The sequence below is a fragment of the Eretmochelys imbricata genome, chromosome 6 (genome assembly GCF_965152235.1).
Source record: "Eretmochelys imbricata isolate rEreImb1 chromosome 6, rEreImb1.hap1, whole genome shotgun sequence".
Taxonomy (NCBI): domain Eukaryota; kingdom Metazoa; phylum Chordata; order Testudines; family Cheloniidae; genus Eretmochelys; species Eretmochelys imbricata.
Window position 1 is genome coordinate 65422461 of NC_135577.1, and position 14356 is coordinate 65436816.

Genomic DNA, 14356 nt, shown 5'->3' on the forward strand with positions numbered 1-14356 from the left:
GAAATCACTTCTAGTTCTCTACCCATGATCTGGGCTAGATTGGAACTTGTATTCTACAAGTAAAAAATTCCACAGCCCTTTAGAAACATCTCCAACCCACCTAGTCCTATTGGATTATTAAATAGACTACTTCCCAGCCCTGATCAGACATGCTTTATACAGAATTGTATATCCTTTGGGAATTTAATGCAGACTTTTCAACATAATCTACTTTTCAATAAAACAAGCACCAGCTTGTCTAACGTCTTAGATTGCAAACTCTTTTTGGCAGGATTGGCATTTTAGGTGTAAGGAAACCACCTTGTATGCCATGTAGGTGCTACTGTAATCCAAACAAATGTTGAAAAGGCTTTTGATTTTGTAAATTGGCTCATTAGAGTTTACTGAATGTTTGTTTGTTTCAGTAAACTTTCAGGCTGCAAACTGGGTTTCTGTAACTTAGAAGCAGTACTGTGGGGTGGTAGACACTGACTCCACTTTAGGGTGCCTCCTGGATCTTTTGGTATCTAGAGCTCAATCTGTAACGTGAAGAATTTGCAATAATGTAACCTTAATCCAACAAGCTCAAGCCATCAGAATGGATTGTCTGAGAAACCTCCTCCTGTTTCTCCTGATGGGAATGGCTTCTATCTTTGAATATTTATCACCTTTGTTCTACTAATTGTAGATGTACTCTACAATCTCTTAATTTTCCTTCTTAAAATTTGTATATATGGGCAGCTGCAAAACAGCCTCTGATATCGCAAACTGGTAGAGGCCTCAACTTCTCCATCTATAGCTTTGTCTCTGGACCTTAGCATACCTGACTGGATTGTCATTGGAAAAACTTTTAGCACTCCAGTGGGTACAAATAGATCAATAGCAATTTAGAGAAATTTTAATTAACCTATTATACACAGACCCAACTTCTGTCTATTTGTCAAATCCTATTATGTTGTTGCGAAGACCTGGACCAACATTTTAAAAATAATAAGATCAGAAATTCCCAACTGTGATGAGTAATGCAGGAACGGAATTGACAAACTTAAAGGACTCATACTCTTACCACTAGATACTCATCAAATTCCAGACAAATAAGCATTTAGAATAAAATTGGCTTTCACCATCCAAATTAAATCCAGCCCACTTTTGTCAGCTGTTTAAATGAGATTTCTAATAATGCACTCGTACCTAAAGATTCAGCAGCATACAGAATGAATTTGATAGGTTTGTGATATTAGCCTTCTCAATCCCTTTACAGCTTATTGAACTGATTGAATGATATGCTTCTCTGAAGTTTCATTTTAAAATAAAAAGAAAAGGAGTACTTGTGGCACCTTAGAGACTAACCAATTTATTTGAGCATGAGCTTTCGTGAGCTACAGCTCACTTCATCAGATGCATACCACCATGATTTCAACAATTTCCATCCCACCACCAACCTCAGCCTGGTCCAGTCCACACGAGATCCACTTCCTGGACACTACAGTGCTAATAAACAATGGTCACATAAACGCCACCCTATACCGGAAACCTACTGACCGCTATTCCTACCTGCATGCCTCCAGCTTTCACCCTGACCACACCACACGATCCATCGTCTACAGCCAAGCTCTGCGATACAACCGCATTTGCTCCAACCCCTCAGACAGAGACAAACACCTACAAGATCTCTGTCAAGCTTTCTTACAACTACAATACCCACCTGTGGAAGTAAAGAAACAGATTGATAGAGCCAGAAGAGTTCCCAGAAGTTACCTACTACAGGACAGGCCTAACAAAGAAAATAACAGAACGCCACTAGCCGTCACCTTCAGCCCCCAACTAAAACCCCTCCAACGCATTATTAAGGATCTACAACCTATCCTAAAGGATGACCCAACACTCTCACAAATCTTGGGAGACAGGCCAGTCCTTGCCTACAGACAGCCCCGCAACCTGAAGCAAATACTCACCAACAACCACATACCACACAACAGAACCACTAACCCAGGAACTTATCCTTGCAACAAAGCCCGTTGCCAATTGTGCCCACATATCTATTCAGGGGACACCATCACAGGGCCTAATAACATCAGCCACACTATCAGAGGCTCGTTCACCTGCACATCCACCAAAGTGATTTATGCCATCATGTGCCAGCAATGCCCCTCTGCCATGTACATTGGTCAAACTGGACAGTCTCTACGTAAAAGAATAAATGGACACAAATCAGATGTCAAGAATTATAACATTCATAAACCAGTCGGAGAACACTTCAATCTCTCTGGTCACGCAATCACAGACATGAAGGTCGCTATCTTAAAACAAAAAAACTTCAAATCCAGACTCCAGCGAGAAACTGCTGAATTGGAATTCATTTGCAAATTGGATACTATTAATTTAGGCTTAAATAGAGACTGGGAGTGGCTAAGTCATTATGCAAGGTAGCCTATTTCCTCTTGTTTTTTCCTACCCCCCCCCCCCCCCAGATGTTCTGGTTTAACTTGGATTTAAACTTGGAGAGTGGTCAGTTTGGATGAGCTATTACCAGCAGGAGAGTGAGTTTGTGTGTGTATGGGGGTGGGTTTTTGGAGGGGGGTGAGGGAGTGAGAGAACCTGGATTTGTGCAGGAAATGGCCTAACTTCATTATCATGCACATTGTGAAGAGAGTTGTCACTTTGGATGGGCTATCACCAGCAGGAGAGTGAATTTGTGTGGGGGGGTGGAGGGTGAGAAAACCTGGATTTGTGCTGGAAATGGCCCAACTTGATGATCACTTTAGATAAGCTATTACCAGCAGGACAGTGGGGTGGGAGGAGGTATTGTTTCATATTCTCTGTGTATATATAAAGTCTGCTGCAGTTTCCACGGTATGCATCTGATGAAGTGAGCTGTAGCTCACGAAAGCTCATGCTCAAATAAATTGGTTAGTCTCTAAGGTGCCACAAGTACTCCTTTTCTTTTTGCGAATACAGACTAACACGGCTGTTACTCTGAAACCTGTCATTTTAAAATAAGTCTATCTTTTTGGAGTGGTAAAAACCAATCCAAACTAGAACATTGGGCAATGGTGGTTCTGCCCCACCTCCCCAAACAGTTTGAACCTCAAAGCATAAAACAGTCAGACAGCTTTGTAGACAACTGTAACTCCAAGGTGATTATGGTGATGACTCACATTTCCCTGTAAGGCATCCAGCTATCAGTGCACTTGAAGAGCTGTGCCTTTGTATATGCAAGGAGAGAGAGTGTCAGTCAGGGACCACTTGCCAGCCAGCTCTGGACTGCTGAGCTCATAAGTGCTTTGCCAGCAGGCTTGAGAAAGGGACTTTGATTCCCAGGCTTGAGAGTCAGCAACAGAGGAAAGGGGTTTTGAGAAGGAAGGGTGAAGTTAAGTATATAATAGGGACTAAAGAGGACTAAAGAGAGGACTAAAGATCAATCCCTACTTGGTCCTTATAAGACTCATTACTGGAGCTGCACTGAAATTTTGTTGCAAATAGTTGCTCTGATTTTACGTAGAAATTGAAACCTGACAATATCTATAAACAATGGGGCATATAAGAGGGGCCAAGAGGGAAATGGAAAAGTAAGAGGCTACTAGAAAAAACAGAACCTGCTGAAACTGTAATCTAGTGGTTATAGCAGGGGACTGGCAATCAAGGTTTCTTGGTTCATATCCATTCAGGAAAGGGACCTTGGTATCATTGTGGACAGGTTAATGAAGACCTCTGTTCAATGTGCAGCTGTAGTCAAAAAAGCAAATAAGATTTTGTGATGGAGAAGAATATGGAAAATATAATGCCATTCTGCAGATCAATGGTGTAGCCTTACTGGTGTGCAATACTGGTTGCCATATCTGAAAGGATATTGCAGAATTAGAGGGTTTCAAAGAAGGATGATGAGAATTAGGGACCTCAAAAAAACCTCTCGTATGAAAATATTGGGATTGTTTACCTTCAGAAAGAAGTGGGGACATGATAAAAGTACATAAAATAACACATGGCAGAGGGGGGACTTCTGTTTTATCTTATCTTGTAGCACAAGAACAAGTGGCTAGTCAATTAAATTTAAAAATGACCACTTCAGAACTGATAAAAAGGAAATACTTTTTCACAGAACATGTAATTAGTGTGTGGAACTTGGAGGTGACAATTACCTCCACCATAGGATGTCACTGAGTCTGAGCACTTAACAAGGTTGCAGGAGGTACTGTACATCTATATGCATAGCAAGAACATCCAGAGTTATGTTATATGCATATTTTAAAATGGTTTTGGAAGGGATATAAAATGATAGTCAAAGCTTAAGGGCTGTTAGAGGTCTGTGATCAGTTGTTCTCAGTGTCCACTGAAGGTAGGACCAGAAGTAATTGGTTTAATCTGCCTCAAGGGAGACTTGGGTTAGAAATCAGGGGAAAACTTTCTAACTATAAGGATAATGGAGCACTAAAGTAGGCTTCAAGGGAGGTTGTGGAATCCCCATAATTGGACGTTAAGGACAGGTTAAACTAGGAATACCCAGTCCTGCCTCAGTGCAGGGGAGTGGACTTGATGACCTCTTGAGATCTCTTCCAGTGCTACTTTTTTCCATAATTCTATTTCGGTTTCAGGACTTAAATCAATATCTGTACAGATTAGCCCACCTTTGCCTCCTGCAGTGTTTCTTACACCTTTGGGTGGAGCATGTGGTGTTGGCCACTGTTAGCAACAGGATACTGACTAGACTGGTCACGGGTCCATTCAGTACAGCACTTCCTGTGTTGGCTTTGTTGGCTTTGCACCTTTATGCCCACTCTTCCAGAGGCTGCACACTGAGTGGTGGTATTGTTTAAAGAAAATTGGTGAATGGTGGTTCCTTTCAAAATAAAATACATTTTAAATCAAGTCCATCGTCTGGTGAAAATCTAGATGGAGGTCAAGAATTTAAACTGCTTCATTTATCTCTATCTTCAAAAAGTATCTGGGCTGACTTTAACCAAAACAAATATTTTTGTCTCTCTTCTCCCCCACTTTTTTCACCTTCTTCAGTTTTTAATAAGCGACCGTGACAGAGACCCACAATGTAACCTCCACTGCTCCAGGTCCCAGTCGAAACCCCTCTGCGCCTCAGATGGCAGGACTTATGAGTCAATGTGTGACTACCAGAGAGCCAAATGCAGGGACTCAGGTCTGAGTGTAGTGCATCGAGGCAGATGCAAAGGTAAGTGAATCACAAATTGGTTATTTTTGAGGTGGGGGCGGGAGTCCTATTTACTCTAAGGCTGGATTCTGGCATGCTTATGTTAAATAGTACCTTACTCCATGAGTAACCCATTGAAATACTATACTCAATTGAGTATACTATCTGAATCTGGCCCGTAAGTGGATGGAGGAAGGGATGATTTTTCTCTACAGAGGAAGTAGAGAATACTGCTGATCAAGGGACCAATAAGTGTCCATTGAGCTGTGAGTTTGGGTATACAGAGAACACAGGATCAGCCTCCCCTCCTTCTCCCCCCGCAAGTGGATTTGCAGCGCCCAGCCACCAGCAGTACACTCTCATATATTGCCATATTCAAAGGTTCCTCCCCATGTTTTCAGCTGAAAGACTGGTAACTTTCTTGGGTCATCTACTGTCAGAGGCATTCAACTGGGAGCACTGTCAATTTTTTTTGGTCACTGGAACAGAGGTTTGTTTGGATTTGCTAGTATGGCCAAGATTTGGCTAACAATTCAGCCAATCTTTGACTTAGAACACGCAGCCTGCAATAGTGTGGAGACATTCAAGCACAATGGTAACTTTTTTTAGAAATGAAGTAACTGTAGATGAGATCCTTGTGCAGCCACTACTTGCTATGAATGAGAACTTATTGGGTCCTTCTTGCCATCCAGAGCTGAGAGACGACAACCTGTCACATCAGAAGATGGACTGCAAATATTTTAAAATTGTTTTCCCCTTAGTATTCAGAAAACCAGTACTGGAATTTCCTGTGGGATGGAAACTCTGAATTTCCCTCTGGTCATATCCTCAGAGTGGGCCCCTGCATTACTTACTAGCCAAATGCTGCACGGATTTTAGAATTAATTTCCTTATGGGTGTTTTGTTTCTGTGATGGTACTCCTATTTTAGTTCTTCAAACATTACTCTTCACAACGCCACTGTGAGATGAGACTGCTACTATCTTGACTTTACAAATGGGGAGGTGATGTGCAGACATACTAAGTCAAAGGCTTAAACTCATTTTGAGTGTCCAATTTGAGATGCCTAAACTTGATTTTTTCAGAATACTTAGTATTCTATAAATAGCACTTCATATGTTGAAAGTGCAGCTCCTTTGACTTCAGTTGCAGCTGTGAGCACTCAGTACTTCTGCAAATCTGACCCGGGGTGTCTCAGGTTGGGCACCCAGAACAGAAGTAGCACAATTTTTAGAGGCCACCTGTGGGAAGTTCTGATTTGTGACTTGGCCAGTATCACATAGGAACTCTGTGGCAGAGGCAGGGATAGAATTCAATTACCTTAGCCATGAAAGCATCCTTCCTCTTCCTGCAAGCCCCTCCCTCGTTCACTATTACCTGCCAACTTCTGCAACAAATGAGGCAGGGATCCTACACACAACAGCTTTTTCACAAATCTGATCCAAAGCACATAAGTGCTAGAGACTGGCAATTAAATGGGTCGGTAATAACATGGGCAAAAGTTTTTGTCGTCCCCCTCGTCCCCCCCCCGATCTCATTCTCAGAAATGGCTGAAAGGTTTTTGCTGAAACTTCACCCCCACCCCCCAAAAAGTAGCTGGAGGCAGACACTCAGCATGGAAAATTTCATCCCAAACAGCTTCAGTTTGACAGTCAGTAATAGAACTATTTAGAATTTTTGTCCCACAGGGAATTCCAAGATCTTGAAACTTTTGTTGTGTTTTTTTTGTCACATCCCCCCCAGGCTCTGGATGAAAAGTCAATCACAGGAGTTCTCCTCCTGAAACAAAATATTCTGAAAATGTGTTTTTGATAAAGTTGAAATGTGTTGATTTGTTCTATTTTTCTAAGTATAGTTGAAACATTTCATTTAAACTTTTTTTAATTTTCTATCTCCTAGAAAGGAAATGTGATGACTTCCCACACACTGACAAAATCCATATGTTCCTGTGAAACGTTTCAATTTAATCAGCATATTCCAATGAAAAACTGTTCAATAGCTAATTGCACAGCCTATCATGCTGCAGGTCACAGATGAAACTTGTCTTTGTGTCTATAAAGACTGCACAAGAGTCTAGACCAATGGTTTTCAACCTTTTTTCACTTGAGAACCTCAAAAAAATTTCAAATGGAGGTGCGGACCCCTTTGGAAATCTTAGACCTAGTCTGCAGACCTCCAGGGGTCTGTGGACTACAGGTTGAATACCTGGTCTGTGGTAATGACAACCTTTCACAAACCCCTTAGACATAGTCTGCAGCCCCCCCAGTGTTCCATGGTGGTTTAGACTTTTAGACAGGCACTTCTAATTACACTGAAGTAAATAAAGGGGAATGTCCTCTGCCATTGGATTCAAATTTAACTTTGCTATGCTAGAGCCTTTCTTGCAGTGTTCTGCTGTAATTTACTTTAATGTTCTTTATTGTCAAATTAGAAACTTATCTAATGGTGCATAAAGATCCACCTTCATGAATAATGGTGCCTGTAAGAGACTGAGGTGTGCATTGCTGTGTAATATTGCTACATCAGCTACCTGTATGTAAGAGCAGGATAAAAACCATTCCCAGTCACAAAAGGTATGAATAGTGCCCTCTTGCTGTGGAAGAATGACAGCACCTTCCATTCAGAAGTCAAACTAAAATGTATTGTAAACTCTAAGTGTCCTTTCACCCATCACTGGAATAGTCACCTGTAGGATGGAATATGACAGCTATTTTATGGTATGCAACAGCACTAAACAATCTAGGATAGGAAATGAAGAATACTGTGTCCTGTTGAAACTGCAGGTGGTATTTAATCAGGCAGGATGTCATAACCCACATCTGGAATCTCTCCCAGATACTAGGCTAATGCCCTTACTCCTGCAAAGATTACCGGGTCTTCAGCAGATGCAAGTTGTTGTACACATCGGCTTTGTTCCCTTCAGAAGAAGGCACCTGTCACAGCAGAGCACTCTAATGCTGTGCTGGGGCACTGGACTCACCGCACTGACTCAGAGTGCTGCCTGCTGAGTCGCCATTGCCACTTCTGTATTGCAAAGATGTTCCTTGGTCATGTCCCATCTGCATACCCTCCTGACTAAGGTGGTCATGGCAATTTTATGTCCAATTTCCATAGTGGTGAAAGGTCCAAAAACAAAGAATCAAATGTCACAGGCATTCTGTACCCTGAATAATTTACTATTTATGTGCAGATAACTAAAATTGTGCTTGTGCAAACAGTAAACTGATATGAACATAATAGTTGTCATACCAGAGCTGACCCCTTTAAGTCCAACTTAACTCTCTACATTTTTAAAAAGGGAGCAATCTTCCAATTCCTTGATGAGTGGTAGCTCTCACTGAGCTGCAGTGTTGTTGCTGAGCTCTTGCTCCCCATTAGTTCTCCAGGTACTGAAATGCTCATTGAAATTGTTTCACTGCCTATTATCATATACTCCTCATTTCTTTCTTTGCCATTGGTATGGGGGTGGTGGATTGAAGGTACTGGGTATTTTAAAACGATTCACAACATAGCATCCAAGGCAAATGTTGCCTTACTGATGAGAGCTGACTAGAAAACAATTCTAGGTGGTAGGGCAGTGCTTAAACTACTCTCCAAATGCTTGTTAAATGTTTGTCAATCAACAGGCATTTGAGTTCATGAGCTCACACCACAGATCAGCAATACCACCTCCAAAAAACATTGCAGGGATGGAGAACAAACATTAGTGAAATGAGAGCCAGCAACATTGCAAGACCTTGCAGAGATTTTAATATACTGGAGATCAGTTCCTTAAACCACATTGGAGCAAGTTCTATGTTTGCTCAGTGACTCCCATGAGGATGCACAGGGCGTGCAGAATTGGCTGACTGAAAAGTGTTTAAATTGAGTAGAAGTGCTGGTTCTGAGAACTTCCTCCATTTTGTTACTGGACACAAGCCTTAAACTCTGATCAGAAATCGGGTATTTCTGAACACATCTAGATGTACAAACATCAGTCAGGGAACTCTCCAGAGCAGGGTCCTGGGAGATTTGAGACCTGAATACACCAGAACTCCAGTGAGAAGTGCTGGTGTGAAGAGACCTGCCCCAACTGTCATTCTGGCCAGGGATGGTTAGTCTTTTTTTTTTTTTTTTTTTTTCCCCCTGGATACTGGCATGGCCATCCCAGGGTTCGCAAGAGACTGTGTATCTTAATATCACTACATAGACTAGCTATGTTTGAAAACAGTATTTGTATAACTGTTACCCCACCCATCCAATTGCACTTCCTTCTGTATGCATGCATGTATGTATGCTATACCCATTTGTTCGGTGGGGTCTTAGACTTGGATTGTAAACTCATTGCTGTGGAGATTCTCTTCTGTACACTTATACAGTGTTTAGTACAATGGAACCCCAATCCTGATCACCTGGCTTTGCAGCACTTCTGTAATACAGATATCAAGTAGAGGATCAGATCCTGCCATCCTTTCCCTAAGAAGCATCCCGGAAATCGGGATCCAGGGTGTGGGAAGTGCTGCTCCTTATGCATAAGGGTGGCCGAATCTGGCTCTGCAGAACAGATATGTTGAGTAAGAAGTTGCAGTTTTCAGTCCTCTTCCAAACCTTACCAGTAGCGTTGTAAGAGTGTTTGTTTTTTAAATAAATGTAAATGCTAACGTAATACTGTGCCTTCGCAGGGCAGAGGGAAGTTTTCTTTGTGACCCAGCAGGTGATCCGCTTAAGGCTTATCAAGTATAATATTTGTTTGCCCTTTGTCACAGGATAAGATGGGCCTATGAGGGGTTGAGGTTCCAAATGCTGACCTCACCTGATTCAAGTACCAGCCAGAGTTGAGGCCTTAACCCCTCATATGCCCAGCTCCCCCTGTGACACTTTCCTTAGCAACAGGTTGATTGACTTACACCTGATGCAGGAGGGAAACATTGCACCCCACCCTCCAACCAGATTGTACTCAATGCAGGAGTCAGCCCTTAGGAAAGGAAGCTGGTGATAGCACATCTTTGCCCGAGGGGCTCTTATGAAGGAGGGCAACTTCAATTGGCCGTTAGTGCTGTGTTGGTCTTACTGTCAGAAGCTGCCTGGGGGATGCATGCAATTGGAACACCCCATCTACAGCTGCGGTTACATCCCTTCTGCTGCCAGCATTGCCTGGTACTGGGCCTGTGCTGGTTAGCTCAAGACCATTCAGAGAGAAAAGTGGTTAGGAGTGTCTTCCACTCCTCTGCCGACTCTGGACCTTCAACCACTGCAGACCTTGACTTTGGCATTCGTTAGTTGAGGCCAATGTCCCCCAGGGGTGAATGTAGCCAAACGTTGTTGCCCATAAAATTTGCCACTGCTTATAAAAGTGTACAGTGGCTGTTACTTTGAGCTCCTGGATCCTCCTTCCAGGAGATATTAAATTGCCTAATAATTGCATTTCTAATGTACAGCTAAAGATGGTAGGAAAACCATTCTTACTACATGGCTTCCCATTGCATCTTTGCACTGCTGAATGTAGCCTCTAGCTATCTTCTGGGAAGCCAATTGATACTTAAAATGAGTGGATTTTTGGTTCCCTTTGCAGATGCTGGCCAAAGTAAGTGTCGATTAGAGAGGGCTCAGGCACTGGAACAGGCAAAGAAACCCCAGGAAGCGGTCTTCATTCCAGAATGCAATGAGGATGGATCATTCACACAAGTAAGACTTCAGTCAGCCTATGTCTGTTGAGATTTCCTCTGGCTGGAAGGAATTCTCTACTAGTATCTGACCAAAGGGAAATGATGACAAGGTGGTAAAAATATACAGTGGTGGGCAATCACCCGCACTGACTTGGAGATCAAAAGTCCTTGCCAGTTGATAGCTGTTTGGCCTGTGCAAAATATGGTGTTGGTCACTCCTGTACCTAAAGGACAAGCCTATGCATCAGCATCCACCTTCACCATGACTGACGTTAATTAGCTCCCTTGTTAAGTCCTCGGTCTGTGCTGGGACTTAATGTGCTGTGAGGCTGAGCTCCATGGTCCTTCCTCCAGATCAAGGTTGAAGGTTACTGACTGGACAGTGTGGGACAAGCTTTCTCTGCTGCTGGTCATACTGAGTCTGCTCTAGCAAAAGAGGGCTAGTCTCCAGAGCTGTCAACTCAGCATCTTCATCGTCCCTATATTCACTTGAAAAAAACCTCACCCATAAGGACTAACCCCTCCTTATTGCTTTAAAATTCTAGATCACGTGGGAGTTAATGGTGTTAGGATTTTCAATGTTGTCTTCCTGTAGGTGATGAGGGAACAGGCCTATCCAGTAATGGTGCCTCGAGCCTCCAGATATGGGATAGTGTTCTCTTGCTAGACCTGTATGTGCTGGAATTGCAGATTGTCTAATAGGCAAAAGGAAAATTGGCTTGGGAGAGCACCTGCTTCTTACTAAAAGCTTGATAACCTTCAGGTTTATGTGAAATGCGTTTGGTAACAACTCATTGAGTGACCTTCCCAAATGGTTGAGCAGGGAGTGTTGCTACCAGCTTCCATTGCCATTCCAAACAGTTGCCCTTAACCAGAGGGAAGGCTGCTGTAGTGTGGATTTTCAGAGGAAGGGTGGTTTGGGGAGACTAAAAGGGTAAAAAGAAATTTAGTCTTGATGCTCAGCTCTCTTGCATGCCAGTGCCTGGAGTGGCTGCTGCAGATGGCCTGTGTGGCACACTAGTGGCTAGGGAGGTAAAAGGGAGCCATGAGCAGTTTTCTCCTGAAGCTGGATAAATGGGAGAGGTGAATAGTCTATTGGACTTGGCATAGGGCTCTAAGCCAGCCATTGGAGGCTCTAATCCTGCCTTTGTGACCTTGCCCAAGTTGCACAACCTCTCTGCATTAGTTTCCCCATGGGTAAAATTGGGATAGAATTTCCCTGCTATATAGTGAATGAATTACTCCTCAAATCCCTATGTATAAAATGCTTCTGTACATGAAAAGTCTAAGTACTCTTTAATGTTGGCTTCAAAATGATGATGAGATGGAGAGTTTTGGGACAGTTCAAACAATCTGGGATGCTTTGGGGAAAGGGAAAAGGAGGATTCTCCTTGCAGTCTCCATTCCTCCCTATGCCCCCCACAATGATGAAATCCTTAAAGATACAAAGTCAGTAATTTCCCCTAATTTTATTTTCCCCCCCCATCTTCACCTGTCTCCATGTCTGTTGCATTTTTCTACCTTAAAGTGGGTGCAGTCTTATTCATCCTGCCATCGTCCTGGTATGAATGTTTTGTTTGTTCATCCTCTTTTCCTAAACAGTTTGCTGAGGCAACCTCCTATTTGTGTATAACGTGTGCCTTAATTCTGGGAAAGATGGGAAATGGGGTGTGGGGTGAAATGGCAGATGTTTCTTCCCATCTCATCTCTTTTTCAGACAATCATTAAGATTGGGTCTTGTGCAGGGGTATGTGGATTATATTGATGTTGGTGTGGGATATTTAGGAAACCTAGCATAGTGGGCTAATTAAATGTATCACCATGAAATCTGTTGGTTCCTCCTCTTTCTTTCTAGAGCTGAATTTCAGCATGTCCCCCACAAATTGTGCTTCAACATTTAGAGATTAAAACATCAGAGGATGGGATGGAATTTCTGCCCTAACTGCTGGAATTAGAGATCTGGTGATGGACAGGAATTGGAACTGGGAATTGGTCCTGCTTCGAGCAGGGGGTTGGACTAGATGACCTTCAGGGGTCCCTTCCAACCCTGATATTCTATGATTCTATGACAGTCCTTTCTTCTCAAACTGAGTTTTATTAAGTCTGTTGGTGATGGTCACTGGAGAGGTTTTGAGTGAGCTGCTTCAGCATTCATTGTACAGCATTCATTGTACTTGGTCCCAAACATAGGAATGGCTATACTGGGACAGACCAATGGTCTGGCTAGTCCAGTATCCTTTCTTCCAACAATGGCCAATGCCAGATGTTTCAGAGGGAATGAACAGAACAGGGCAATTACTGAGTGATCAATCTCCTTTGGTCCACTCCCAGCTTCTGGCAGCTGGAGGCTTAGGACACCCAGAGCATGGGGTTGGATCCATGACCATCTTGGCTAATAGGTTTCAGAGTAGCAGCCGAGTTAGTCTGTATCCGCAAAAAGAACAGGAGTACTTGTGGCACCTTAGAGACTAACAAATTTATTAGAGCATAAGCTTTCGTGGCCCACTCCTGTTCATCTTGGCTAATAGCCATTGGTGGACCTATCCTTCATGAACTTACCCAATTCTTTTTTGAACCCAGTTAAACTTTGGCCTTCTCAACGTCCCCTGGCAACGAGTTCCACAGGATGACTAAATTGTGTGAAGAAGTACTTCCTTATGTTTTTAAACCTGCTATTTTCATTGGATGACCCCTGGTTCTTGTGTTATGAGAAGGAGTAAATAACACTTCCTTCTTTACTTTCTCCACACCAGGCATGATTTTTATAGATCTCTAGCATATCCCGCTTTAGTTTCTTTTCCAAGCTGAACAGTCCCAGTCTTTTTAATCTCTCCTCACATGGAAGCTGCTCCATACCCTTCATCATTTTTTGTTCCCCTTCTCTGTATCTGTTTCATTTCCAATGTGGTGGTGGTTTGGGTTTGTTTATCTCTTTTTAAGATAAGATGACCAGAACTGCATGCTGTATTCAAGATGTGGGTGTACCATGGATTTATATAATGGCTGTTATAGTTACTGTGTTGTCTATCCCTTTCCTAATGGTTCCTAACATTAACTCTTTTGACTGCTGCTGCATGTTGACCAAATGTTTTCAGAGAACTATCCACAATGACTCCAAGATCTTTCTTGAGTAGTAACAGCTAATTTAGACTCCATTTTATATTTATAGTTGGGATTGTTTTCCACTGTGCATTACTTCGTATTTATCAACGTTTAATTTCAGTTGCCTGATCACGCAGTTTTGTGAGATCCCTTTGTAACTCTTCAGTCTGCTTTGGACTTAACTATCTTGAGTAGTTTTGTATCCTCTGCAAATTACACCACCTCATTGTTTACCTCTTTTCCCAGATCTCTTATGAAAATCTTGAACAGCGCTTGTCTCAGATCCCTGGTATCTCTGAAGGATACCACTATTTACCTCTCTCTGTTCTGAAAACTGACCACTTATTCCTACGTTTTGTTTCCTGTTTTTTATCCAGTTACTGATGCAGGAGAGGGTCTTCCCTCTTATTTCATGACTGCTTGCTTTTCTTAAGAGCCTTTGGTGAGGGACGTTGTCAAAGGCTTTCTGA

At 42.5% G+C, this 14356-nt stretch overlaps 1 protein-coding gene across 1 annotated transcript in view; it reads left to right on the forward strand.

Annotated features, from left to right (window-relative positions):
- Window positions 1-3029: 3029 nt before the first annotated feature.
- The window catches only part of SMOC1 (SPARC related modular calcium binding 1), a 122127-nt gene continuing 110800 nt past the window's right edge, over window positions 3030-14356 (forward strand). The window contains exons 1-3 of the mRNA XM_077819972.1: window positions 3030-3125; window positions 4990-5161; window positions 10691-10803. Coding sequence (XP_077676098.1) covers window positions 3030-3125; window positions 4990-5161; window positions 10691-10803 — 381 coding nt within the window. The remainder of the gene's footprint in view (window positions 3126-4989; window positions 5162-10690; window positions 10804-14356) is intronic.